Below are 25,370 nucleotides of genomic sequence, written 5' to 3' on the forward strand. Positions count from 1 at the left end.
GTTACATGTACCTCTTGTGACCTACATTTGCAGGCGCASTAACAATGTAAAAACAAGACCTATTTTATGGGAAGTAGGCCTAAAACAGTTCATACATCCTCAAATCTAATGGTTTTTGATGCTGAAACTGGTTGATGAGGATGTGAGCTTCTAGCTCCAGAAATGCATTTTGGGTAATCTTAGTGGTTCGCGTGGGGGGGGGGTTCAAGCGCTCGGCTTCTGCTTCTGCTAGTAAATAAACACACACGCCTAATTTATCAGTTAATAACACAATCAGACTTGGCAGTTAGCGAACAACCGTATTCTGTCTCGTGCTGTGAGCTAATAGCTAACGGAAGCTAACACATTCTTAAACACGTCGCCAGCAACCCAGATCTGTTGACAATCGGAAAGGATTAGATTTGATCCATCATCTAACGAGAAGGAAACCGGGTTGAGTGGAGAGGGAAAATGGAAAAGCAGTTGTTTGGAGGAGTTGCCGGTGGAGATGGCACTGCGCAGCCGGGAGTACCGAATCGAAACAAGCCTCGGACGTTGGTCACCTCTGGGTCGAAACAGGATAGCGTGGAGACATTGGACAGGTAGGTTATTTTGATATTGGTACACAACTGTTACAATGTTAGGATCATTTACACTGGGCAGTGTCGCGCATAGAAGAGCGAATGTCTCTTTCGTAGGCTGCAGCCTAGACAATTGTTTACCATATGTTACAAAACAGTTTAAATGTTTAAATGCTATTTGTGCTTTGGCTGATGGGCGATGTCGTTGTCTGCATGCATTTAGGGGACTTGTTTGACATATGTTGTTAGTGTAATTTTCAACGAGAAAGATTTAATGTTTGCTTTTCAAAGCGTTGCACTGCTCTGCAACATGCATTCGATTATTGTCCAGTGAAACAAAGCAGTACATTAAATCTCTAATAGCCGACTTGTGTCTCGTGTATTTCAGCATTCAGCAATGAGCGCGCCAGATGGACGCGTAGGGATCTGTGCCAAGTGAACACGCCTCAGTTATAAAGCCGTGTCTTTGCCAGCAGGAATCGGCCTAACCGCGACCTATTTTAGCCCAGAATGTTGCACACAGGCTTATTTATTGTGACGCAACTACTGTGTCTGACTGTCTAGTCTAGCCTAGCCTAGGTTTATGGTATCTCTCTCCAATAGGCTAATGATTTACAGTTGATAGTAAACATGTATATCGCTATCGTTCAATTCAAGGGGCTTTATTAGCATGGGAAACATATGTTTACATTGCCRAAGCAAGTGAAATAGATAATAAACAAAAGGGAAATAATAATTAAATTAAAAGTAAACAGACAAAAGTTCCAAAATAATAAAGACATTTCAAATGTCATATGTCTATAAACAGTGTTCTAACAATGTGCAAATAGTTAAACTACAAAAGGGAACATAAATATATCTGGGTTGTATTTACAATGGTGTTTGTTCTTCACTGGTTGCCCTTTTCTTGTGGCAACAGATCACAAATCTTGCTGCTGTGATGGCACACTGTGGTATTTCACCCAATAGATATAGAAGTTTATCAAAATTGGATTTGTTTTCAAATTCTTTTTGGATCTGTGTAATCTGAGGGAAATATGTGTCTCTAATATGGTCATACATTTGGCAGGAGGTTAGGAAGTGCAGCTCAGTTTCCACCTCATTTTGTGGGCAGTGTGTACATAACATGTCTTCTCTTGAGAGCCAGGTCTGCCTTAGGTGGCCTTTCTCAATAGCAAGGCTATGCTCACTGAGTCTATACATAGTCGAAGATTTCCTTAATTTTGGGTCAGTCACAGTGGTCAGGTATTCTGCCACTGTGTACTCTCTGTTTAGGGCCAAATAGCATTCTAGTTTGCTCAGTTTTGTTGTTAATTCTTTCCAATGTGTCAAGTAATTATTATCTTTTAGTTTTCTCATGATTTGGTTGGGTCTCTCTCTCCCTTGAACCCTCTGTCCCCCTCTCCCTGTCTGTCTCGCTGTCATCATATCTGTGTACCCTCATCCCTCTCTTTTTCACTCTGTCTCTCCCCCTCTCCCTCATGTCTCTCTCTCTTCCTCCTTCTCACTTTCTGTATATCCCCCGTCTCCCTCCCCTGTATCCCGTCTCCCTCCCCTGTATCCCGTCTCCCTCCCCTGTATCCCGTCTCCCTCCTCCCTCGGCTCCTCCTTCCTCCCTCCTTCCATCCCTCCTCCAGTCCTACAGGTTCTCATGTAGAGTGGTGTAAACAGCTGATAGCAGCCACCATCTCCAGCCAGATATCATCTGTACCCACAGACACTGCATCCGGAGACTGCAAGGTGGGACACACACACAGGCATACAGGTTTAGACACACATTCATCACACAGTTGTGTTTTCTGACTGACAGGATTGGAGGAGGACAGATCTCCCAAGGGTGAGGTTAATTAACCACAGCTGCATCAGTGTCTGTGTGTGTGCTTATACACTTCAAGTAGCTGTGTAGAGTGGGATTTGGGTCGTAGTCTACATCAACTGACTCAGTCATGCCAGTCATTCTTCTACATCAACTGACTCAGTCATGCCAGTCATTCTTCTACATCAACTGACTCAGTCATGCCAGTCATTCTTCTACGTCAACTGACTCTTTTGCGTCCAGTCTAGTCCACACCAGGGTTTCCCAAACTCTGTCCAGGGCCCCACTGGGGGCACGTTTTGGTTTTTGCCCCAGCACTACATAGCTGATTCAAATAATCAACGCTTGATGTTGAGTTGGTTATTTGAATCAGCTGTGTAGTGCTAGGACAAACCCCAAAATGGACCAAGTTTGGGAAACCCTGGTCTAAAGCATTGTTTTAGAGGTTTATAGATTTGTATTTAGTGTGTCAATGCTTCTCTCACCGCCTGTTGCAGCTTTGCCTCCTGGTGATGTTAGTGTCCACTAGGCTTATCTCTGTGTGTGTGTGTGTGTGTGTTGTCTGTAACCCACAGGTGTCCAAGCGGTCTGTTCTGACTGTAAGATTTAAAGACTGTTACTGCTTCCACCCACCAAAAACCCATTTTAATATTAATGGACTATCTTACTACTTGACAACCTGTCAAGGAGCGTGTGGAATACAGAGCTGTGTAGAAAACCGGTTTTCCTATGTGATGACCTACTCTTCTATGGCTGTCTCAAGCTTTCAGCTAATTCTTTGTGTGTTGTAGTTTGTAGGAGCTGCTGTTTTGACTGTCTGTGTCTCTCTTACTTTCAAGACTACAGATACTCTGGTCTACAGACTTCAAGGTGTTACTGTAGCCTGTCTGTCTGGTCTACAGACTTCAAGGTGTTACTGTAGCCTGTCTGTCTGGTCTACAGACTTCAAGGTGTTACTGTAGCCTGTCTGTCTGGTCTACAGACTTCAAGGTGTTACTGTAGCCTGTCTGTCTGGTCTACAGACTTCAAGGTGTTACTGTAGCCTGTCTGTAACGTTGTATAGCTACGCTCCCTTCACTTCATGTTAGAACTCCACTGATTCTAACTATTTGAATTTTTCTACAAAGTTCCGCCGCCCACACACGCCTCATATCCTGTCTCTGTTGAAGAGACATGACCTTTTGGGCCTCAAAGACCCTTTCATCAACTCTTCTGCCTTTTCTGCATTCTTGCTCTCTTTCTCTCACGTTCTCCCTCTCTCGCGCTCAAATTTTCTCTCCTTATTCTCTCTCTCGTTCTCTTTCCTCCTTCACACTCAAGATAACTTGCAACTGTAACAGAATTAACTCTTCCTATTGCCCTCTGCTTCCACGGTTACCATGCCTCTCCCTGGTTAAGGACTCTATGGAAGGGGGACATATTTACCAGGGCAACAGTGACTCTGAGCTTCCTGATAATGCTTTGGCAAGTCTCTCTTCTATCCCTCTCTCCTGCCCCTTATGATATATGCTAATTAGCAGACGCTTTTATCTAAAGAGACTTAGTCATGCGTGCAAACATTTTACGTATGGGTGTCCCGAGCGGGAATCAAACCCACGATTCACGCTTGAGCCACATAGGGCCTTATGCCRCCTCTGACAGAGCTATAGACAAAGGAGAAGGAACAATCTCTCCATTTCCTTTCCCAATCTCTTTGATCCCTCTCTTCCACTTACCCCCTTCGTTTCACTCTCCCAGTGCCTAGCCCTCTCTTTGGCTTTCACCTCTGTTGGCTGTAGGTCTGTGACAGTGAGAAATGGTTCTGCTTAGGACCAGAGGTTCTGTTTAAAACGTTCTAGATCTGTTCCTTATTGTGGTTCTATGTTCTAGCCTCCAAGAGACGGAACCAAGCAGGTCCAGACGGATGAGCTTCCACTGGTACCGGGAGAGACCATCAAGGCTGTGGGTTAGTAGCACTACGGTCTCTGTCTTCAGTCCCTCTCGGTCTCTCTCTCTGTCTCGGTCTCTGTCTCTCTCGAATCCATCCACTACTTTTCTGTATGTCCCCCCCCCCACTCTCTCTCTCTGTCTCTGTGTGTCTGTCTCTGTCTCCCTCTAGAATCCATCCACTACTTTTCAGTGTACCCCTCTCTCTCTCTCTCTCTGTCTAGATCTCTGTCTCCATTTGACTTATTTACCCGTTTTCTCTCCTTTTCTGTTTTCCTCTCTTTCTTCAGCCTCGTACGAGAGCAGCGGTAGTTGTTGACATGTTTCAGACTTTCCTAGTTTGTTTCACGTGAAGAGCGACATCACTCAGTTTCCTGTTCTCCCACTAAACACTGTTTCAACACTGTGGTGTATTTGTTTGTTTGTCCCCTCAGCCAAGGATGTGATGTACATCTGTCCYTTCACGGGTTTGGTGACCGGAACCCTCACCAGCACCAACTATAAACTATACTTTATCAGTCTGGAGCGGGTAAGAGTACACACACACACAGAGACACACACACACACACACACACACACAGATCTCAAACTTGACCCTTGTTTGTTCACCCAACTCTTTATTTAAAACTTTTATATGTTCAACAAAATATGCCTTCATTCCTTATCCATTGTTGACATTATAGCGTTATCCTCGGTAGCTGATGTCCGGCAAATCCCCACATTCAACCCATGTCTCATTCGCATCTTCTCCCTGGTCCCCATTCCGGCTAATCCCTGTCCTCCGTTTCATCGTCGAACCCCTGTCCCGTTTAGCCGTCGTAACTACCACTTTGGATGTCACACCGAATTTCCGAGTTAATCCCTGTCCCGCGACTTTCCGTCTCTTAATCCCTGTCCCGTCTTCCGTCTAATCCTGTCCCATTTCCGTCTAATCCCTGTCCCGTTTCCTGGTCATATCCCTGTCCCGTTCGTCTTTAAACCCTATCGGTTGCCTATATCGTCCCGTTTCGCGTCCCTCCAATTTGCCCATGTCCCGTTTCCGTCTATATACCCTGTCCACGTTCCGTCTTAAGTCCCAATGTCCCGTTTCCGTCTAATCCCTGTCCCGTTTCCGTCTAATCCCTGTCCCGTTTCCGTCTAATCCCTGTCCCGTTTCCGTCTAAGCCCTGTCCCGTTTCCGTCTAATGTCTCCATGTTCCTCGTTTCGGTCGTAATCCCATGTGCCTCAGTTACCCTTCTCGAGTCTAATCCCTGTCGTTTCTTTACCTTCCCGTATTCCGTCTAGTCCCTGTTTAGCACGTTCCCGTCTGTCCATGATCCTTCCGTAATCTTCCTTGTATTCCCTGTCTCGTCCTAATCCGTCCCGATTTCCGTCTGATACCCCGTTTCCGTCTAATCTGTCCCGTGCTCCCGAGTTCAGTTTCCCGTAATCGTCCCGTTTCGTTGTCCCGTCTGATTCTCGATCCGTCCCGTTCCCGTCTGATTCCGTCCGTTCCCAGTTCTGATTCTCCCGTTCGTCTGAATCCCGTCTGATTCCCGTACTTGAGTATGTTCCCGTTGCCTAGCAATTATGCCCGGTATTCCCGGCCCTGTGGTTTCGTCTTGGCGCTCGTGTAAGAACTTCTGTATCTGCGCGTCACACATATTAACCCTGTACTCACTGTAAAATCCCGTTGACAATCTTCCCAGTGAACGTGAGGTTCTGATTAACCACGTTCACAGTTAATTCCCGAGTCTGTATTCCCTCACTTAAAAGTTTCCAGTTCCAAGTTCTGTCTGATTCCCGTCTGATTCCCGTCCGTTCCCTGATCTGATATTCCCGTTTTTCCGTCTGATTCCCGTCCCTTAGTGTCTTTCCCGGTTCTGATTCCCGTGCGATCGCGTTTCTCTCTGGTCTGAAATTACCGTATAATAACCGTTCTGATTCCCGTCCCGTTCCCAGTCTGATTCCGCGTCCCGTTTCCCGCTGATTCCCGTGCCGTGTTCCAACGTCTTGAAATTCCCGTCCGTTCCCGGTATTTGTCTGATTTCCCGTCGCCAAGTCCTCCCGTTGCTGATGTTGCCCGTCCCGTTCCCTCTGATTCCCGTCACTTTCGCCTTCTGATTCCTTGAAAGCATGCGTTCCCGTGTTCCCGATCTGATTCCCAATGGTCTTTCCGCTGTGTCTGATTCCCGGTTCCCGTTCCCGTCTGATTCCCGTCCCGTTCCCGTCCTGGATTCCCGTCCCGTTCCCGTATGATTCCCGGCTCACCTTCCGCGTCTGATTCCCGTCCGTTCCCGTCTGAAATTCGTCCGTCCCGTTCCCGTTCTAGAATCCCGTCCCGTTCCCGTTCTGATTCCCGTCCCGTTTCCGTCTAATCCCTGTCCCGTTTCCGTCTAATCCCTGTCCCGTTCCCGTCTGATTCCCGTCCCGTTCCCAGGATACTCCGTTCATCCTGGATGTGAACCTGGGAGCGATCAGCCGTCTAGAGACCATCAGTGTTCAGAGTCATGGAGAGAACACAAGGGGCATGGAGATAGTCTGTAAGGTGAACGTTAGATTGCACTCAAATATATTATCTATAGCATCAGTGTACATCAAGTTTTATGTATGGGTTGTGCAAATTGTCCTGTCAGTTATCAATTTGTAATGAAACCTCTATCTCGCCCTCTCTCCATCAGGACATGCGGAGTCCCAGGTTTGCCTATAAGGAGGATGCCAGCCAACCAGAGATAGTGGAGGTTCTAGCCAAACACACCTTCCCCTTATCAAACGACCTGGTGAGACCTATCAATCACTCTCCTAGCAGCCTGATAGGTGCAGAGATGTCACTCAACCAGAATGGGGTGGGAGTTAAAGATCCCAGCAGCCTAATAGGTGCAGGGATGTGTTCCTCAAAACGGGGCAGGCTCTTAATTAGAATTTATATATTGGTTTGTTCACTCGAGGGGGATCATAACATGGGGTGGAGTCTTAGAATCCTTGCTGGTTGATTGGTTGAAAGACCTGCCACTCACTGCCCCTGGCCTATCCCATTGCAGCCCCTGTTTGCCTTCCTGTATAAGGAGGAGTTTCCTGTGGATGGGTGGAAGGTGTATGACCCCATGGCAGAGTACAAGAGACAGGTAACCATGGAAGTTAGTACTTTAGATTGTAAATATGTACTGAATATTAGCTAATAGACATGTTCACTTAGATAAGGCAAAGTTGTAGTTTCACTCAAGACCGAAAGGTTTATATCAGTGAGATTAGCATGTGTCTAGATGCATTTAATCACTCCTACTCACTCATCTCCCACTAGTTCTGTATATTGGGGTAGTTCAGCAGGTGTGTAGAAAGCCTTACTCTGATTCATCCACACTCCCACAATCCTTTGAGGTGAATGTACATTGATTCTTGAAGTCTTTGAAATGTTTCATGTAAGACTAGTTTATATGAGCTGTTGTTCAGTACTTGTAGCAGTGTTCCTGTGCACCACCCCTCCCCATGGTCTCCCAACGAGAGTTGGACCATCAGCAAGATGAACAGTAGTTATGAGGTGTGGTGACCTACCCTGCCCTGGTCGTCATCCCACCAGCATCGAGGAGACCACCTCAAACGAGTGGTGGCCGTTCAGGGCTATAGGCACCGCATACCGGTATGATCTCTCTCTCTCTGGGAAAATTACAGTGAAAGTTGCCTCCAAAGTTCTAAATCAGTGAAGATGGTAACTTAAACCCCTAGGTGTTATCATCGGATCCACCCGGAGAGCAGGCCAACTATAGTCCGTAGCAGTCAGCCTTTAGTGGGCCCTGTGACCGGCGTTGTAAGGAGGACGAGCGATACCTCCAGACCATCATGGATGCCAACGCTCAGTCTCACAACTCACATCATTTTGACGCCGGACAGAGCAGCCGTGGCAGACAACAACAAGGTATGTTTGTTTATCAAGGAGCTACATCGTCGTGTTAAGCCTGCTTCCACCACTTCTTCTTTTTCACTCTACTTATTTCCCTTCCTACCCCCTAACCACCCCCTCCCTCCTCCTTTCTTCCACCCCCCTCCCTCCTTCCTTCCACCCTCCCTCCTCCTTCTTCCTTCCACCCTACCTCCTTCTCCTTCCTTCCTTCCACCCCTCCTTCTTCCTTCCACTCCCTCCCCTTCCTTCCTTCCTTCACCCTCTACCTTGCCTTCCTTCCCCCTCCTGCCTTCTTCCTTCCATCCCCTCCTCCTTCCTTCCTTCCTTCCACCCCTACCTCCTTCCTTCCTTCCTTCCACCCCTACCTTCTTCTTCACTCTCCTCCTTCCTTCTTCTTCCACCCCCTACCTCCTTCCTTCCTTCCACCCTCCCTCCTTCCTTCCTTCAACCCCTCCCTCCTTCCTTCCTTCCCACCCTCCCTCCTTCCTTCCTTCCACCCCTCCCTCCTTCCTTCCTTCCCTCCTCCTTCCTTCCTTCCACCCCTCCCTCCTTCTCCCTTTACCCTCTCCTCCCTCCTTCCTTCCACCCCTCCCCTCCTTCTTCCTTCCACCCCTCCTCCCCTTCCTTGCCTTCACCCCTCCCTCTCCTTCCTTCTTCCACCCTCCCTCCTTCCTTCCTCACCCCATCTCCTCCCTCCTTCCTTCCACTCCACCCCCCCTACCTCCTTCCTTCCATCCACCCCTACCTCCATTCCTTCCCTCCACCCTACCTTTCTCCTTCCTTCCTTCACCCCTACCTTCTTCCTTCCTTCCACCCCTACCTCCTTCCTTCACTTAACACCCCCTCCCTCCTTCCTTCCTTCCAGGCTAAGGATGGTGGTTATGAGAGTGAGAGTTTCTATCCCAATGTAGAACTCAACTTCCTGGAGATCCCCAACATCCACGTGATGAGAGAGTCACTGAGGAAACTGAAGGAAGTGGTCTACCCTAGTATAGATGAGGCTCACTGGCACTCTGCAGTCGACCAGACACACTGGCTAGAGTACATACGGGTAAGGAGGACTCTCTGTCTTTTCTCTGAGTTTCGCTCTCTCTATTTTGCACACACACTATGATAATGGTGCCGGAGGGAATGGCTGACATTTTACAGGCTCTTAACCAACTGTGCTGTTTTTTGGGGGGGTTTTCACATTGTTTGCAACTCATTTTGTACATTAAGTTGCTGCTACCGTCTCATGACTGAAAAGAGCTTCTGGACATCAGAACAGCGATTACACACCTCGAACTGGACCAAGACTTTTTTCTTTAATGAGTCCGATGCGAAGGACATACTGCTTTGTCGAGACAAGGCCCAAATCCCTGTCATCCGCATGAAGAAAAGACTGAGAAAAAGGAGGAGGAGGGCGGGGTGCCTTGTAAGAATTTGCGGACGAGTAGGTAAGCCACCACTACCCTCTATTGGCCAACGTGCAAACATTGGAAAACAAACTGGACGATCTACGATTTAAGACTATACTACCAACAGGATATTAAAAACTGTAATATCTTATGTTTCACCGAGACGTGGCTGAACGACATGGATAATATAGAGCTGGCTGACTTCTCCGTGCGTCGGCAGAACAGACCAGCTATGTCTGGTAAGAAGACGGGCGACGGTGTGTGTCTATTTGTCAATAACTGCTGGTGTACGATATCTAATATTAAAGATGTCTCGAGGTATTGCTCACCTGCAGTGGTGGAAAAAATACTCAAGGATGATAATTAACAGAAAATGACTCAAGTGAAAGTTGCCCAGTAAAATACTAAGTTACCCAGTAAAAGTATCTGATTTTAAATGTACTTAAGTACAGTGGTGGGAAAAGTACTCAAAACGTCATACTTGATTAAAAGTAAATGCTATACATCAAATCCTTATATTAAGTAAACCAGACGGCATAATTTTCGTATTATTTTTAATTACGGGCACACTCCAACACTCAGACATCCTTTACAAACACAGTATTTGTGTTTCGTGAGTCTGCCAGATCAGAGGCAGTATGGCTGACAAAGCATTATATTGACAGGTGCCATAATTCTGTCCTGCTTTAGCATTCTAAATGTAACGAGTACTTTTAGATGTCAGGGAAAAGGTATAGAGTTAAGTACATTATTTTCTTTCGGAGTGAAGTGGAGTAAAAGTTGTCAAATATAAAGAGTAAAGTACAGATACCCCCAAAAACGACTTAAGTAGTACTTAAAAGTACTTTACACCACTGCTTGCCTGAGGTAGAATACCTCATGATAAGCTGTAGACCACACTATCTACCAAGAGAGTTCTCATCTATATTATTCGTAGCCTTCTATTTAACACCACAAATCGATGCTGGCACTAAGACTGTACTCAATTAGCTGTATAAGGTCAGAAGCAAACAAGAAAATGCTCATCCAGAAGCGGCGCTCCTAGTGGCCGGGGACTTTAATACAGGCAAACTTAAATCCGTTTGATCTCATTTCTGTCAGCATGTCAACTCTAGACCACCTTTACTCCACACCGAGACGCATACATTTGTCAATGACCACAATTCTATCCTTCTGATTCCTGCTTACAAGCAAAAGCTAAAACAGTGACTCGCTCAATACAGAAGTGGTCAGATGACGTGAATTCTACACTACAGGACTGTTTTGCTAGCACAGACTGGAATATGTTCCTGGGATTCATCCAATGGCATTGAGGAGTATACCACCTCAGTCACCGGCTTCATCAATACATTTTGGGGGCTCCCGAGTGGCGCAGCGGTCTAAGGCACTGCATCTCAGTGCTAGAGGCGTCACTACAGACCCTGGTTTGTTTCCAGGCTGAATCACAACCGGCCGTGATTGGGAGTCCCATAGGGCGGCGCACAATTGGCCCAGCGTCGTTAAGGTTTGGCCGGGTTGGGCCTTCATTGTAAATAAGAATTTGTTCTTAGCTGACTTGCCTAGTTAAATAAAAGTGCATCGACGACGTCATCCCCACAGTGACCGTACGTACATAGCCCAACCAGAAGCCATGTATTAGAGGCAACATCCGCACTGAGCGAAAGGCTAGAGCTTATAAGAAATCCCGCTATGCCCTCAGACGAACCATCAAACAGGCCAAGCGTCAATACAGGACTGAGATTAAATCCTACTACGCCGCCTCTGACGCATGTTGGATGTGGCAGGGCTTAAACTATTAAGGATTACAAAGGGAAACCCAGCCGTGAGCCATCATAGTCCCTGTGCCCAAGAAAGTGAAGGTAACCTGCCTAAAATGATTACCGCCCCGTAGCACGCACGTCTGTAGCCATGCAGTGGTTTGAAAGGCTGGTCATGGCTGACATCAGAACCATTATTCCAGAAACCCTAGACCCACTCCAATTCTCATACCGCTCCAACAGATCCACAGATGACGCAATCTCAATTGCACTCCACACTGCCCTTTCTCATCTGGACAAAAGGAACACATATGTGAGAATGCTGTTCATTGACTACAGCTCAGCATTCAACACCATAGTGCCCTCAAAGCTCATCAATAAGCTAATGACCCTGGGACTAAACACCTSCCTCTGCAACTGGATCCTGGACTTCCTGATGGGCCGCCCCCAGGTGGTTAGGGTATGCAACAGCACATCTGCCATGCTGATCCTCAACACGGGGGCCCCTCAGGGGTGCGTGCTTAGTCCCCTCCTGTATTCCCTGTTCACCATCGACTGCGTGGCCAAGACCGACTCCAACACCAAGTTTGCTGACAACACAACAGGTAGGCCTGATCACCGACAAGGATGAGACAGCCTATAGGGAGGAGGTCAGAGACTGCCAGGACAACAACCTCTCCCTCACTGTGAGCAAGACAAGGGAGCTGATCCTGGACTACAGGAAACAGGCTCCCATGAATATTGACAGGGCGGAAGTGGAGCGGGTCGAGAGTTTCACGTTCCCCATGTCCACATCAACTATCATGGTCCTCTTCACAGTTGATTTCCCCCTCAGGAGACTGAAAAGATTTGGCATGTGTCCCCAGATCCTCAAAAAGTTCTACAGCTGCACCATCGAGAGCATCCTGTCTGGTTGCATCRCCGCCTGGTATGGCAACTGCTCGGCATCCGACCGTAAGGCACTACAGAGGGCAATGCGTACGGCCAAGCTTCCTGACATCCAGGACCTACAGTTGAAGTCGGAAGTTTACATACACTTAGGTTGTAGTCATTAAAACTCGTTTTTCAACCACTCCACAAATTTCTTGTTAACAAACTATAGTTTTGGCAAGTCCGTTAGGACATCTACTTTCTGCACGACACAAGTCATTTTTCCAACAATTGTTTACCGACAGATTATCTCACTTATAATTCACTATATCACAATTCCAGTGGGTCAGAAGTTTACATACACTAAGTTGACTGCCTTCAAACAGCTTGGAAAATTCCAGAAAATGTCATGGCTTTAGAAGCTTCTGATAGGCTAATTGAMGTCAATTGGAGGTGTACCTGTGGATGTATTTCAAGGCCTACCTTCAAACKCCGTGCCTCTTTGCTTGACATCATGGGAAAATCAAAAGAAATCCGCCAAGACCAGCCAAAATTGTGGACCTCCACAAGTCTGGTTCTTCCTTGGGTGCAATTTCCAAACACCTGAAGGTACCATGTTGATCTGTACAAACAATATTACGCAAGTATGAACACAATGGGACCACGCAGCCGTCATACCACTCAGGAAGGAGATGCGTTCTGTCTCCTAGAGATTAACGTACTTTGGTGCGAAAGTGCAAATCAATCCCAGAACAACAGCAAAGGACCTGGATGCTGGAGGAAACAGGTACAAAAGTATCTACAGTTGAAGTCGGAAGTTTACATACATCTTAGCCAAATACATTTAAACTCAGTTTTTCACAATTCCTGACATTTAATCCTAGTAAAAATGCCCTATCTTAGGTCAGTTAGGATCACCACTTTATTTTAAGAATGTGAAATGTCAGAATAATAGTAGAGAGAATGATTTATTTCATCACATTCCCAGTGGGTCAGAAGTTTGGCTAAGGTGTATGTAAACTTCCGACTTCAACTGTACATACTAGGCAGTGTCAGAGGAAGGCCCCAAAAATTGTCAAAGACTCCAAACACCCAAGTCAGACTGTTCTCCTTGCTACAGCACAGCAAGCGCTACCGAAGCGCCAAGTCTAGGACCAAAACAGCTTCTACCCCCAAGCCATAAGACTGCTGAACAATTAATCAAATGGCCACCCAGACTATATACATTGACCCCCCACCCCCCTCACTTTACACTACTTGCTGTTTATTATCTATGCCTAGTCATCGGTACCCCTTGTATATAGCCTCGTTATTGTTATGTAATTTTCTTGTGTTTTAGATTTTACTACGTTATTTTTCAACTTTAGTTTATTTAGTAGATATTTTCTTAACTTTGAACTGCGTTGTTGGTTAAGGGCTTGTAAGTAAGCATTTCACTGATGGGTCAACACCTGTTGTGTTCTGCGCATGTGTCAAATCAAATGTTATTTGTCACATGCGCAGAACACAACAGGTGTTGACCCATGTATACACAAGGGGGTGGTTCATAGATCAGGCTTACTGTCACTAAATCTCCCCTAGCTGCTCCTGACGGGTGCAGTGCGAATAGCTGACAAGCTGGAGTCTGGTAAGACCTCTGTGATGGTCCACTGTAGTGATGGGTGGGACCGGACAACCCAGCTCACCTCTCTGGCCATGCTGATGCTGGACAGCCACTACCGCACCCTGAGAGGATTCCAGGTGGGTAGGTGGGATGGATAAAGGGAGAGGGGGAAAGAGAAGGGGGGAAAGGCTGTCTGTGGACAATTGTCGCAGTGACAGCTTGAACATTCTATAGGTGTCCGACATCAGAATTGTCCTGGTCGTTTTGTAAAGTATAAACACAAAAACGACATCAACAGCCTGGTAGTCCAAAGGGCATACCTGCTGTATTTGAACACAAATAAACCGTTTTCAAATTATTATTTTTATTGTCAATCTAGCAAACAAGGCACCCAAAATCAACTGTCTAAACAATGTGTTGGTTAGTTTCTAGTTTATCAGCTAGTTAATAATGACCAGAGCCTTGCTGACATCATCTTCTAGCTGACATCATAACTTAAGCTACTTCTCATTCATTATTACAAGAAGAACAATCTCAAGATCACTAGAACTTGTGCAGTGCCTTGTTGGTGAGGAAGGTTTCTGTCGTCAGTTCTGTAAAGTATAAGAGCTGTGTCTCCTCAGGTGCTGTTGGTGAGGAAGGTTTCTGTCGTCAGTTCTGTAAAGTATAAGAGCTGTGTCTCCTCAGGTGCTGTTGGAGAAGGAGTGGATCAGCTTCGGACACAAGTTTGCTGCGGTGAGGAGTGTGTGTTTTTATATGGTTTCCTGTGTGGGGTTTTTTATACAGGTGTRTGTGTGAGGGGCTCTTTGTGTAATACCGTGTGTTTTTCAGCGTGTGGGTCATGGGGATGAGAACCATGCCAACTCGGAGAGATCGCCTCTCTTTATCCAGTTTATAGACTGTGTCTGGCAGATGAACAGACAGGTGAGTGTCAACCTACCACACACACACACACACAGTACATGCATGTACACACATCTGATGAGATTTCCCTGCTACACACACACACTATCGTTTAGTTATACCTTTTTCTTTCTGTCTATTTGTTCCTAGTTCCCTGCAGCGTTTGAGTTTAATGAGTTGTTCCTGATAACCATTCTGGACCACCTCTATAGTTGTCTATTTGGTACGTTCCTCTACGACAGCGAACAGGAGAGAGTGGCCAAGGTACAGACCATTTCTTTGCTAATGGGGGTGGGAGGTTGGGTCACAATGAGTTGAAGTTCTCATCTGGTCTCTTACTGTAAAGCTATGTGTGGAATGTTGATTAACTCATGCCTGTCTCTCTTTCCTCCTCAACAGGAAGTCCAGACAAAGACAGTCTCTCTGTGGTCCTATATCAACAGTCAACCAGAGGACTTCACCAACCCGTTCTATGTTGACTATGAGCACCAGGTCTTGTACCCTCTAGCTAGCGTCAGACACCTGGAGCTGTGGACCGGGTACTACGTACGATGGAACCCCCGTATGAGGCCGCAGGTAGGGGTGGGCTGTGGAGGGGGTGGTGGTGGGTGTTGTGAAGGAAGACCTGACTGTGTGTTGGTTTACGGCTTGTTCTTTCTAACTCTGCATCTCGCTCTCATCAGATGCCGGTGCACCAGAACCTGAAGGAGTTGTTGTTCCTGAGAGCAGAGTTACAGAGGAAGGTAGAGGAGTTGGAGAGAGAAGCATCTTCATCACGCGGCTCTCTCTCGTCTTCATCAGAACACACATCATCACCCTCACACAGCGGCGGCACGCCCCTACACACCATTGTTTAATACAGTACACACATACACACACACCTGAATGCAGTACCCATCACAGAACTGAACACAGACACGTAACCACTTGTTTGTTCGTCTTCGTATTCCTGAATCAGTTTTTCACATCATGTTTTTATCATAAAGAACTAGAAAGTTTAACTTGAGAAACTAGGTACACGTTTGTAACAAAGTTTCATTCTTTTTTTTTTGTATTGAAATGAAATTGTTGAAATAGTATTGATAAAAAAAGCACCATAGTATTTGGTGCGTATTTTAACATAGAACATGAATAGATTGAACTAACACATTTCTACCTACCTAAAGTATTATACTCTTTACAATTGACGACAGTTTCCAATATTAGAAATATGTTGAATTCATAGACGACGTGTAGAAATATCAAGTGCACTTTTTTTAAACACATTCGAGGAAGCATGTATTGAAGCATGTTATATCAAGTGGATCATTAAGGATACGTCCCAAATGGTACCCTATTTAGCCTGATCAAAAACTGTGTAGGGTGGCATTTGGGACATAGCCTAAATAAGAGCTCTGTATATACTACTTAACCTTATCCAGCTGTGCCATAACTGGTACCTTGTAATATAATGTGTGTCCTATTCCTGTCCTTCCCTTTTAATGTACCTGTCATGTGTTCCTATCAACATGTTCCATTCAGTCTGTGCACTCTTAAAAAGTCATCTTTGCCTTTCTATTCAATGTGTATTTTTTTACTTATCCACACTGTTATTGGTCATGTTTACACAGGCAGCCCAATTCTGATCTTTTGCTCAGTTATTGACAAATCTGATCTGATGAATTAGTGGAACAGATTTAGACTGCCTGTGTAAATGCACCCATGTGATTTTCTTCTCCTCTGCTGATGCCAAATCCTTTGTTTTGTGTTTGAACCTTTTACCCAGTGGTGCTTTTGTATTAGATTGCGTTTCTACTGGTGTTTTTACCCGGGGTGGAACTTTCACTTGGGACAGACATGTCGCCCCTCACATTATAAAATTGCATTTTTGTCCCCCYCTAAATATTATAATTTGAATGTGATACAAAATGAGACAAGTGTGCTTTAGGACCATGCGGACGCCTCTGAGCGGTCGGGTAGGCTGTTTGGAGTGTTTATTCGAATGGATAGCAAAATGTATATCTCCAGTACCAGTCAAAAGTTTGGACACATACTCATTCAAGGGTTTATCTTTATTTGTACATTGTAGAATAATAGTGAAGACATCAAAACTATGGAATCATGTAGTAACCAAAAAAGTGATAAACAAATCAAAATAGCCACCCTTTGTCAAGAATGTGCAAATCTGTCATCAAGGCATTCTCTCAAACAGCTTCATGAGGTAGTCACCTAGAATGCATTTCAATTAACAGGTGTGCCTTGTAAAAAGTTAATTTGTGGACTTTTTTTTTACCTTAATGCATTTGTGACAAGGTAGGGGTGGTATACAGAAGATAGCACTATTTGGTAAAAGACCAGCTCAAATAAGCAAAGAGAAATTACAATCCATTATTACATGGAGGCCAGTCAAGAACTTTGAAAGTTTCAAGTGCAGTCGCAAAAACCATCAAGCGCTATGATGAAACTGGCTCTCATGAGGACCGCCACAGGAATGGAAGACCCAGAGTTACCTCTGCTGCAGAGGATAAGTTCATTAGAGTTACCAGCCTCAGAAATTGCAGCCCAAATAAATGCTTCAGAGTTCAAGTAACAGACACATCAACTGTTCAGAGGAGACTGCATGTATCAGGCCTTCATGGTCTAATTGCTGCAAAGAAACCACTACTAAAGGACACCAATAAGAAGAGACTTGCTTGGACAAAGAAACATGAGCAATGGGCATTAGACCAGTGGAAATGTGTCATTTGGTCTGATGAGTCCAAATTTGAGAATTTTGGTTCCAACCGCCTTGTCTTTGTGAGACGCAGAGTAGGTGAACGGATGATCTCCGACTGTGTGGTTTCCACCGTGGCGCATGGAGGAGGTGTGATGGTGTGGGGGTGCTTTGCTGGTGACACAGATTTATTTAGAATTCAAGGCACACTTAACCAGCATGGCTACCACAGCATTCTGCAGCAATACGCCATCCCATCTGGTTTGTGCTTAGTGGGACTATCATAAGTTTTTCAAGACAATGACCCAACACACCTCCAGGCTGTGTACGGTCTATTTGACCAAGGAGAGTGCTAGAGTGCTGCATCAGATGACCTGTCCTCCAAAATCACATGACCTCAATCCAATTGAGATGGTTTGGAATGAGTTGGACAGCAGAGTGAAGGAAAAGCAGCCAACAAGTGCTCAGCATATGTGGGAACTCCTTCAAGACTGTTGGAAAAACATTCCAGGTGAAGCTGGTTGAGAGAATGCCAAGAGTGTACAAAGCTGTCAAAGACAAAGGGTGGCTACTTTGAAGAATATAAAATATATTTTGTTAACACCTTTTTGGTTACTACATGATTCCATATGTGTTAATTCATAGTTTTGCTGTCTTCACTATTCTTCTGCAATGTAGAAAATAGTTCAAAAAGAAAAACCCGTGAATGAGTTGGTGTGTCCAAACTTTTGACTGGTACTGTAAATAAAGAAAATTTCCCCCCCACTTCTAAAACCGAAGTTGCTCCCTTGGTTTTTACTCTAAGGCCTAACAAGATGGTAATGGTAGTCACTGGTAATGTTCAACTCATAGGGCCCTCTTGTGGCCTTTCAGCCAAATAACAATACTGACCATCCTTTTCTCAACTATGGTGAAAGAAAAAAGTATTTGATTTAATGCTCATTATTTGAGTGGCAATTGAATCAAATACCCATAAGTATTTGGAAATGGAAATAGGTAMGTTTTTGCGTTGGTTGACCCTATACCCACGCCATTACCTAACTTCAATAGTCCGTAAGATGAACCTCATTTTTACATGCCTTTCACTGATTGGTTAATAAGCCTACCTAACCTTTGACATTATGCATGTTTTCTGCTGTATTATAGTGGTTATAACAATTTAACTGTTTCCTATGTCATGCTTAAAATGTTCAACACTGAGCTGCACCTTCATTAAACGATTGTGTTAATCTCAAACATTTTTAAGCCTTTACCATGTGTATTTTACATGCCTATCTAAGATATTCAAGCAGTTAGCATTATGCCTTGGTGCTTCTGTGGGTGACCAAAATGAATCTAAAGCGATTTAGCTCAATCTGAAATATGCTTTTCACGACTCATCGCAGATACAAAAAAAGAAAGTCTTTGGGTTTCTTTTCAAATTTTATTGAGTTTCATTGATTGATCGTATGAATGTCGTCGTTCCACAATGTATTTGCCAGTGAGCGAGACAGCAGTGAGGTATAGATGTATACAACTGCAGCAGTATAGGAAGCTTCAATAGGAATAATCTATGTCATTACATTTCTGTTTAGTATTATAAGAATTTGTCCAAGTTGCCAGTGGCCCTTCGTTAACTGTGTGTTTGCGTGCATAAGTATGTGTATATGCATACATGTAAAATTGTGTGTGTGTGTGTGGGTCAATTGACAGGCACTAGTGAATCAGGCGTGGATTCCGTGCATGCAGAAGTAGTGAATCAGGCGTGGATTCCGTGCATGCAGAAGGCCATTCTGTTTACATATCTGAAGTGAATAGTCGGAATACATAGTGGACATTGATGTCATAAGAGCCCTGTGTTCTAACTGGTCAGTGGGGTTGGAGTGACGCTAGTGTTTTGACTGGATGACTTCACACTAGAATGGGATTAAGAAGGATGGGACATTGATGTCATAAAGTATCTTAGGGGAAGTATATCTGCACAGAAAACCAAATTGAAGTGTCTGAAATAACAGCATATTCCCTAGATACTAGTGCACTACTTTTGAACAGAGCCAGCAGGGACTAGAGCTGGATTGGAACTTATCGGCTCTTATACTTCCTTCCTGGTTTCTCTTGACATAAGTCCAATACTTAATTTTCTTATCTTAGACTTTATTGGCAGTGTATAAATACCCTCACATTCACCAACCACTACTTCTGGTCCAACTACACTCCAGTCCCACATCTGTTTGTGTTCTTGTTACTTGCCAACTCCATTGCTGTCATTTTCAAACCGTAAGGAGTTGGCAAGAGAGCAGAAATAGACTGGCACCCAGGCCATCCCAATGATAACCCAATGAGGAAAACTTCCAAAGACTACAGCTAAATATCCAAAAACATGCGTTTTATTTCTGTACAGTTCTGGTCTAGCCCGTTACCATCATGTGTGTAGTAGAGGAGCACCCAAGATTTAAGGGGATCCAACTGCTGATATGTCTATTACCGTAAACCATATAAACAAAAGGGCAACCTCAAAGCCTTAAGACTGCAAACTACTGGGCAGGCAGCAACTCCTAGTTCACTGACTTGTACTGTATAAACCTTTTTTTATTACATCTTCGAAACACTAATTTTCAAATCAGGCAAATTATCCATACTGCATCCAAGAGGCACCTTAATACCATAGTACACCATAGTGCTAGAAGATGGTACTCATCACACAGGCAAGTCTCACTCACAACTCTGTGCTCTTCAAATGGTCTAATTTCTACCAGGCTTTGTCTCTAAGGATATAGGGGTTGGGGGATTCTTAGTTCTAACAGTCTGAATCCGTGTTTAAAAAAGTGAATATTTGTAAGGAATTTCTATGTACTTTTTATTTTGAGATTTTTATGTGATGTTACTAGCGTACAGGAAGACACTTGTAAGCATTCAATTGGTSCGGATTCGAAGGTCTTCACTTATGTGTTTTCATTCTTTTTGTTCGTGCCCAAAACTACCACACGTGCAATCTTATAAACATTTTTTGAAGGGGTGTCTTCCTCTACTCTGTTTAGTGCCAGTCAATGAGTGAAACATTCAACCCAAAGCACAACACCAAGGTGCAATATCGTCCAATCTTAAAATCATCAATGCTACACATCTTTGGTGGGTTTTAAGAACATTTGCTACGAGCGATCGCAACTGATTTAGAGAAAGAGTACATTCGTTTAACATTCATAGTTTTTTTTGTGTAAGCACAGCTCTGTCATGGGAGGTGTTTTTTAGACATAGAAAGACAACGTATAGAATGGACACAGGCCCTCAAACCACTGCAATTTGGTTGGTGGTTCTCACACTAATGTGTCATGTGTAGAACACAGAAATGGACTAATAGAATCTGAATTCTACTCATTGAACATTCCATTCTATTGGTTCTAGTTCTGTGTGTTTAGTATTGCGGGAGGCAGCAGGTTATAAGGCATAGAGAGAAGCACCATCAGTACTGCAGCACCTGCATCTGGATGACAGGAGAGTGTTAACAGTTATTAACCCTTTGTAGAGTGGAAGTTCTATTGTTYTCAGTGTTCCATCCCAGAATGCTACGGTCCTTTATGATTAGAATTAATAAGAACGATTGACAAAGGATGGAATATTCTGTCCTTATTTATCAAAGGGTTAACAACAGTTCCTCCAACCTAAATCTTTATCTTATCCATTATAAGTAAGATAGTAACTGATCCTGGTGCAGTTGTTAAAGGCGAGAGTATACGCAGGTAGGGAGAGTGCCTCAACGTCACAGGAGGAGTGGTTCTAGGAGCTGTGTTTCCAAGGCAACAAGGAAGCCGAACAGAACAGAGTGCAGGTTCCAGTGGGAGTGCATCCCAAATCACACACGATTCCCTATATAGAATAAAATAGTGCACTACAAAGGGACCAGGGTGTCATTTGAGTATCTGCCCTAAAAAGGTTTGTTTTGTTATCTGGAATAAAATCACTTGGAAACCTTCTATATCTAAAACAATGTTCAGCTAAGTAGTTAAGACAAAAGCCACTCTAGTAAACAACGGTAGTTTAGAAAGAGTGGGGACGCAAACGATTTGAATAAAAACACACCTAGGAACGAGTGTATAGATCGTTAAGATACACCGTAATATCAAGGAATACGATCATACAACAATTAAATAGTAAAAACACAGAAATATGCTCACGCCGCAATTTACAAGCTTCACTTTCCACCTAATCAGGGTTGGGGCCAATTCCATTTCAAGTCATTCAATTCAAAGGAGTGATTTTAAATTCAAAACCAAATTGAAATGTGCCATTTATTTTTTTATTAAAGATTTTCTAAATTCTTGAATGAACTAAAGTGAATTGAAATGTAATTCACCTCGACCTTTCCTAACAACAAGCAACARCTAGTATAAACACTATCCAAATCACAGAGATGAACTAACTCTGATTTCATATAGCTCAATCTGAAGAACTTCACAAGTCTATAGCCTTGTCCAGTCAAACAAATGTCCAGTCTCTACAGAACCACTGGGCACGTTCCAGGATGACTACATTTCAGACGCATGCCAGATGTCACAACGCCTGGATAGGTATGTATTCTGTTCCATATCTGCTAAACAACGGATTGATATAGCAATCTGATGCCCGACTACGCACTCGCTGACGTGACACGCAACCATTGGTTGATGCAATGCAACCGTTACGTTACTTCAATATCAAGAAGTTTTAAGTTTGACTAGGCTTCGATTTCACATTTACTTCACTTTCTCTAGAACAGGCATTATCTCAATAAGACAAAACAGATACTAACTAGTCTTTATACATTGTGTATCTTCATCACATTCCCATTTTGCACACAAGTGGACTTAAAAGCTACACTCCAATATTCATACTAGCATACTACTTAGAATGCACAACAAATACACTGGTATCGTTCACTAAGCAGTACACTAGTGTGGCTATTGGAACAGAGCCTTTGAGTGTGCTCCAATGTCCATCCTAGCACACTACTTAGAATGCTAGGACCCAATACACGGGTTTGTTCCCTAAGTAGTATGCTAGTATGGATATTGGAACAGAGCTTATATTCTCTTCAGTTTCCTAAAACAAACGCAAATCACATCATGGACATTTATGCAGCAGCTCTGAAGTAAGTAATTGAGTTCTTCAAACGAACATCGCTTCAGAAAAAAGAAAACACCATCCTAAAATCAACACTATAAAAGTGCTCGCCTGGTTCCCAGATCTGGTTGTGCTCTTATCAATTCTATTTCTGTCATCGTCATGCCGTACATACGACTGCCATTACAATGAGTGATAAGGAGTTGGCAAGAAAGCACAAACAGACTGACAACCAGGCTATAAAAATGCAGCTTCTAAACATTAACGTACGGAAGAAACCACTGCAAAACTCTGTTTCTTTAGGACAATAACATGAAGGTAGAAATGGTAGAAAAATCACATGAGGGGGACATATGTACTAGGGGTGAATGGGGGGGACATATGTACTAGGGGTGAATGGGGGGGACATATGTACTAGGGGGATATATGTACTAGGGGTGAATGGGGGGGTATATATGTACTAGGGGTGAATGGGGGGAAAATATGTAATAGGGGTGAAAATATGTACTAGGGGGGAATATATGTACTAGAGGGGAATGGGGGGGATATATGTACTAGGGGTTAATGGGGGGGTTAATTATTTGGATAACAGAGTTAGGGGGAAAGTATGTGGGTTATACTATGTACCATGCTATCTTTCAGGAAATACCAAGATGGAAGCCTGGTCCTAGATCTGTATGTGCTTAAGTATAGCACATCCTCTGACTATCATTGTCAAATAAAAACTGATCTAGGATTAGGCTTCCATCTCCTTCATAATCAAATTGTAAACAGCCATATTAGTGGTGTTTAAAACAGTTCAAATAAATGAAATGATATGTACACACAGTGTGGTGGRGGTAGGTCTACAGAGGTCGGCGAACCATAGTGATGTCACAATACCATTCCCACTCTAGAATGACATTAAGATTCTAGAATGACATGGAACTTGGTGGCGTCAACATTGCTGCCAGTGGAACTCTACATTTCAGACAGAGTTTGCCGATCACCATCTATCTACAACTCTTAAGGTATAACGGGGGTGCCACTATCCTTCAAAAGTGGTGAGTGTGTGTTGGCGTATGAGGTGGGGGGGGATATTCCCCAAGGTGAGGGCGTGTAAGTGTGTTGTCACGCCCTCTTCGTGTGTGTGTAGGTTGGGGGACGGGGGGTGGGGGGTGGGGTATTAGACAGTGTTATCCTGACTTAGGAGGCTCAGCGTTGGGGGGTTCCAGAAGAGTCTGTTGAACTGGAGAGAGAGAGAGAGAGAGAGAGAGAGAGAGAGAGAGAGAGAGAGAGAGAGAGCGAGAGAGAGAGAGAGAGAGAGAGAGAGAGCGAGAAGCGAGAGCGAGAGCGAGAGCGAGAGCGAGAGCGCGAGAGCGAGAGAGAGAGAGAGAGAGAGAGAGAGAGAGTAGCGAGAGAGAGCGAGAAGCGAGAGATATTAAACTGACGGTTAACCTGATACACTAACTTTCAACAAACTGCAACTTCTAAAGCTTATAATGCCTTCATAAACCTTTTACAACTAGAATCAGCTATATGACAATTTTCAATGGAAGGGTATTTCATCTACTCTACTCAAATCTACTTCATTTGAAGTAAAGTACAAAAGGCTAAACAGCCACAAAGATGACTTTTCCACGAGGAGAGAGGTGTTTGGTCGTGGAGACGACTTTTTCAGCGAGGAGAGAGGTGTTTGGTCGTGGAGACGACTTTTCCACGAGGAGAAGAGGTGTTGGTCGTGGAGGCGATTTTTCCAGCTAGGAGAGAGGTGTTGGTCGTGGAGATGACTTTTCCACTAGGAGAGAGGTGTTGGTCGTGGAGATCGATTTTCACTAGGAGAGAGGTGTTTGGTCGTGGAGACGACTTTTCCACTAGGAGAGAGGTGTTGGTCGTGGAGACGACTTTTTCCACTTAGGAGAGAGGTGTTTGGTCGTGGAGACGACTTTTCACGAGGAGAGAGGTGTTGGTCGTGGAGACGACTTTTCCACGAGGGGAGAGGTGTTGGTCCGTGGAGACGACTTTTTCCACGAGGGGAGGTAGTTTGGTCGTGGAGACATTTTCTCACGAGGAGAGGTGTTGGTCGTGGAGACGACTTTTTCCGACGGGAGAGAGGTGATCGTGGTGGAGACGACTTTTCCACGAGGAGAGGTGTTGTCGTGGAGGCGACTTTTCCAGAGGAGAGAGGTGTTGGTGGTGGAGACGACTTTTTCCGCGAGGAGAAGAGGTGTTTGGTCGTGGAGACGACTTTTCCACGAGGAGAGAAGGTGTTGGTCGTGGAGGCGATTTTTCACTAGGAGAGAGGTGTTGGTCGTGGAGATGACTTTCGACTAGGAGAGAGGTGTTGGTCGTGGAGATGACTTTTTCATAGGAGAAGAGGTGTTGGTCGTGAGACGACTTTTCCACTAGGAGAGAGGTGTTGGTCGTTGGAGAACGACTTTTTCACTAGGAGAGAGGTGTTGGTCGTGGAGCCGACTTTTCCACGAGGGGAGAGGTGTGGTCGTGGAGACCGACTTTTCACAGACGCGGAGGAGAGGTGTTGGTCGTGGAGACGACTTTTTCCACCCCAGAGGGGAGAGGTGTTGGTGTGGAGACGACTTTTCCACGAGGAGAAGAGGTGTTGGTCGTGGAGGCGACTTTCCACGAGGAGAGAGGTGTTGTGGTGGAACGACTTTTCCGCGAGAGAGAGGTGTTGGTCGTGGAGACGACTTTTCCCGAGGAGAGAGTGTTGTCGTGGAGACGACTTTTCCACGAGGAGAGAGGTGTTGGTCGTGGGAGACGACTTTTCCCGAGGAGAGAGGTGTTGGTCGTGGAGACGACTTTTCCACGAGGAGAGAGGTGTTGGTCGTGGAAGGCTTCCTAGGAGATAGTTTGGTCTGGGCTTTAGCTAGGAGAGGAGGTTGTTGGTCGTGG

At 44.7% G+C, this 25,370-nt stretch overlaps 1 protein-coding gene and 1 pseudogene across 1 annotated transcript in view; one reads left to right on the plus strand and one right to left on the minus strand.

The window, feature by feature from the left end:
• LOC112071542 (phosphatidylinositol-3-phosphate phosphatase MTMR1-like) lies at nucleotides 1-16,267 on the plus strand (annotated as a pseudogene).
• Nucleotides 15,779-25,370, minus strand: part of LOC112071543 (CD99 antigen-like protein 2) — a 32,347-nt gene continuing 22,755 nt past the window's right edge. Inside the window, exon 9 of the mRNA XM_070439429.1 lies at nucleotides 15,779-23,706. Coding sequence (XP_070295530.1) covers nucleotides 23,654-23,706 — 53 coding nt within the window. The 3' untranslated portion in view covers nucleotides 15,779-23,653. The remainder of the gene's footprint in view (nucleotides 23,707-25,370) is intronic.

Source organism: Salvelinus sp. IW2-2015, unplaced genomic scaffold (genome assembly GCF_002910315.2).
Source record: "Salvelinus sp. IW2-2015 unplaced genomic scaffold, ASM291031v2 Un_scaffold1634, whole genome shotgun sequence".
NCBI lineage: Eukaryota > Metazoa > Chordata > Actinopteri > Salmoniformes > Salmonidae > Salvelinus > Salvelinus sp. IW2-2015.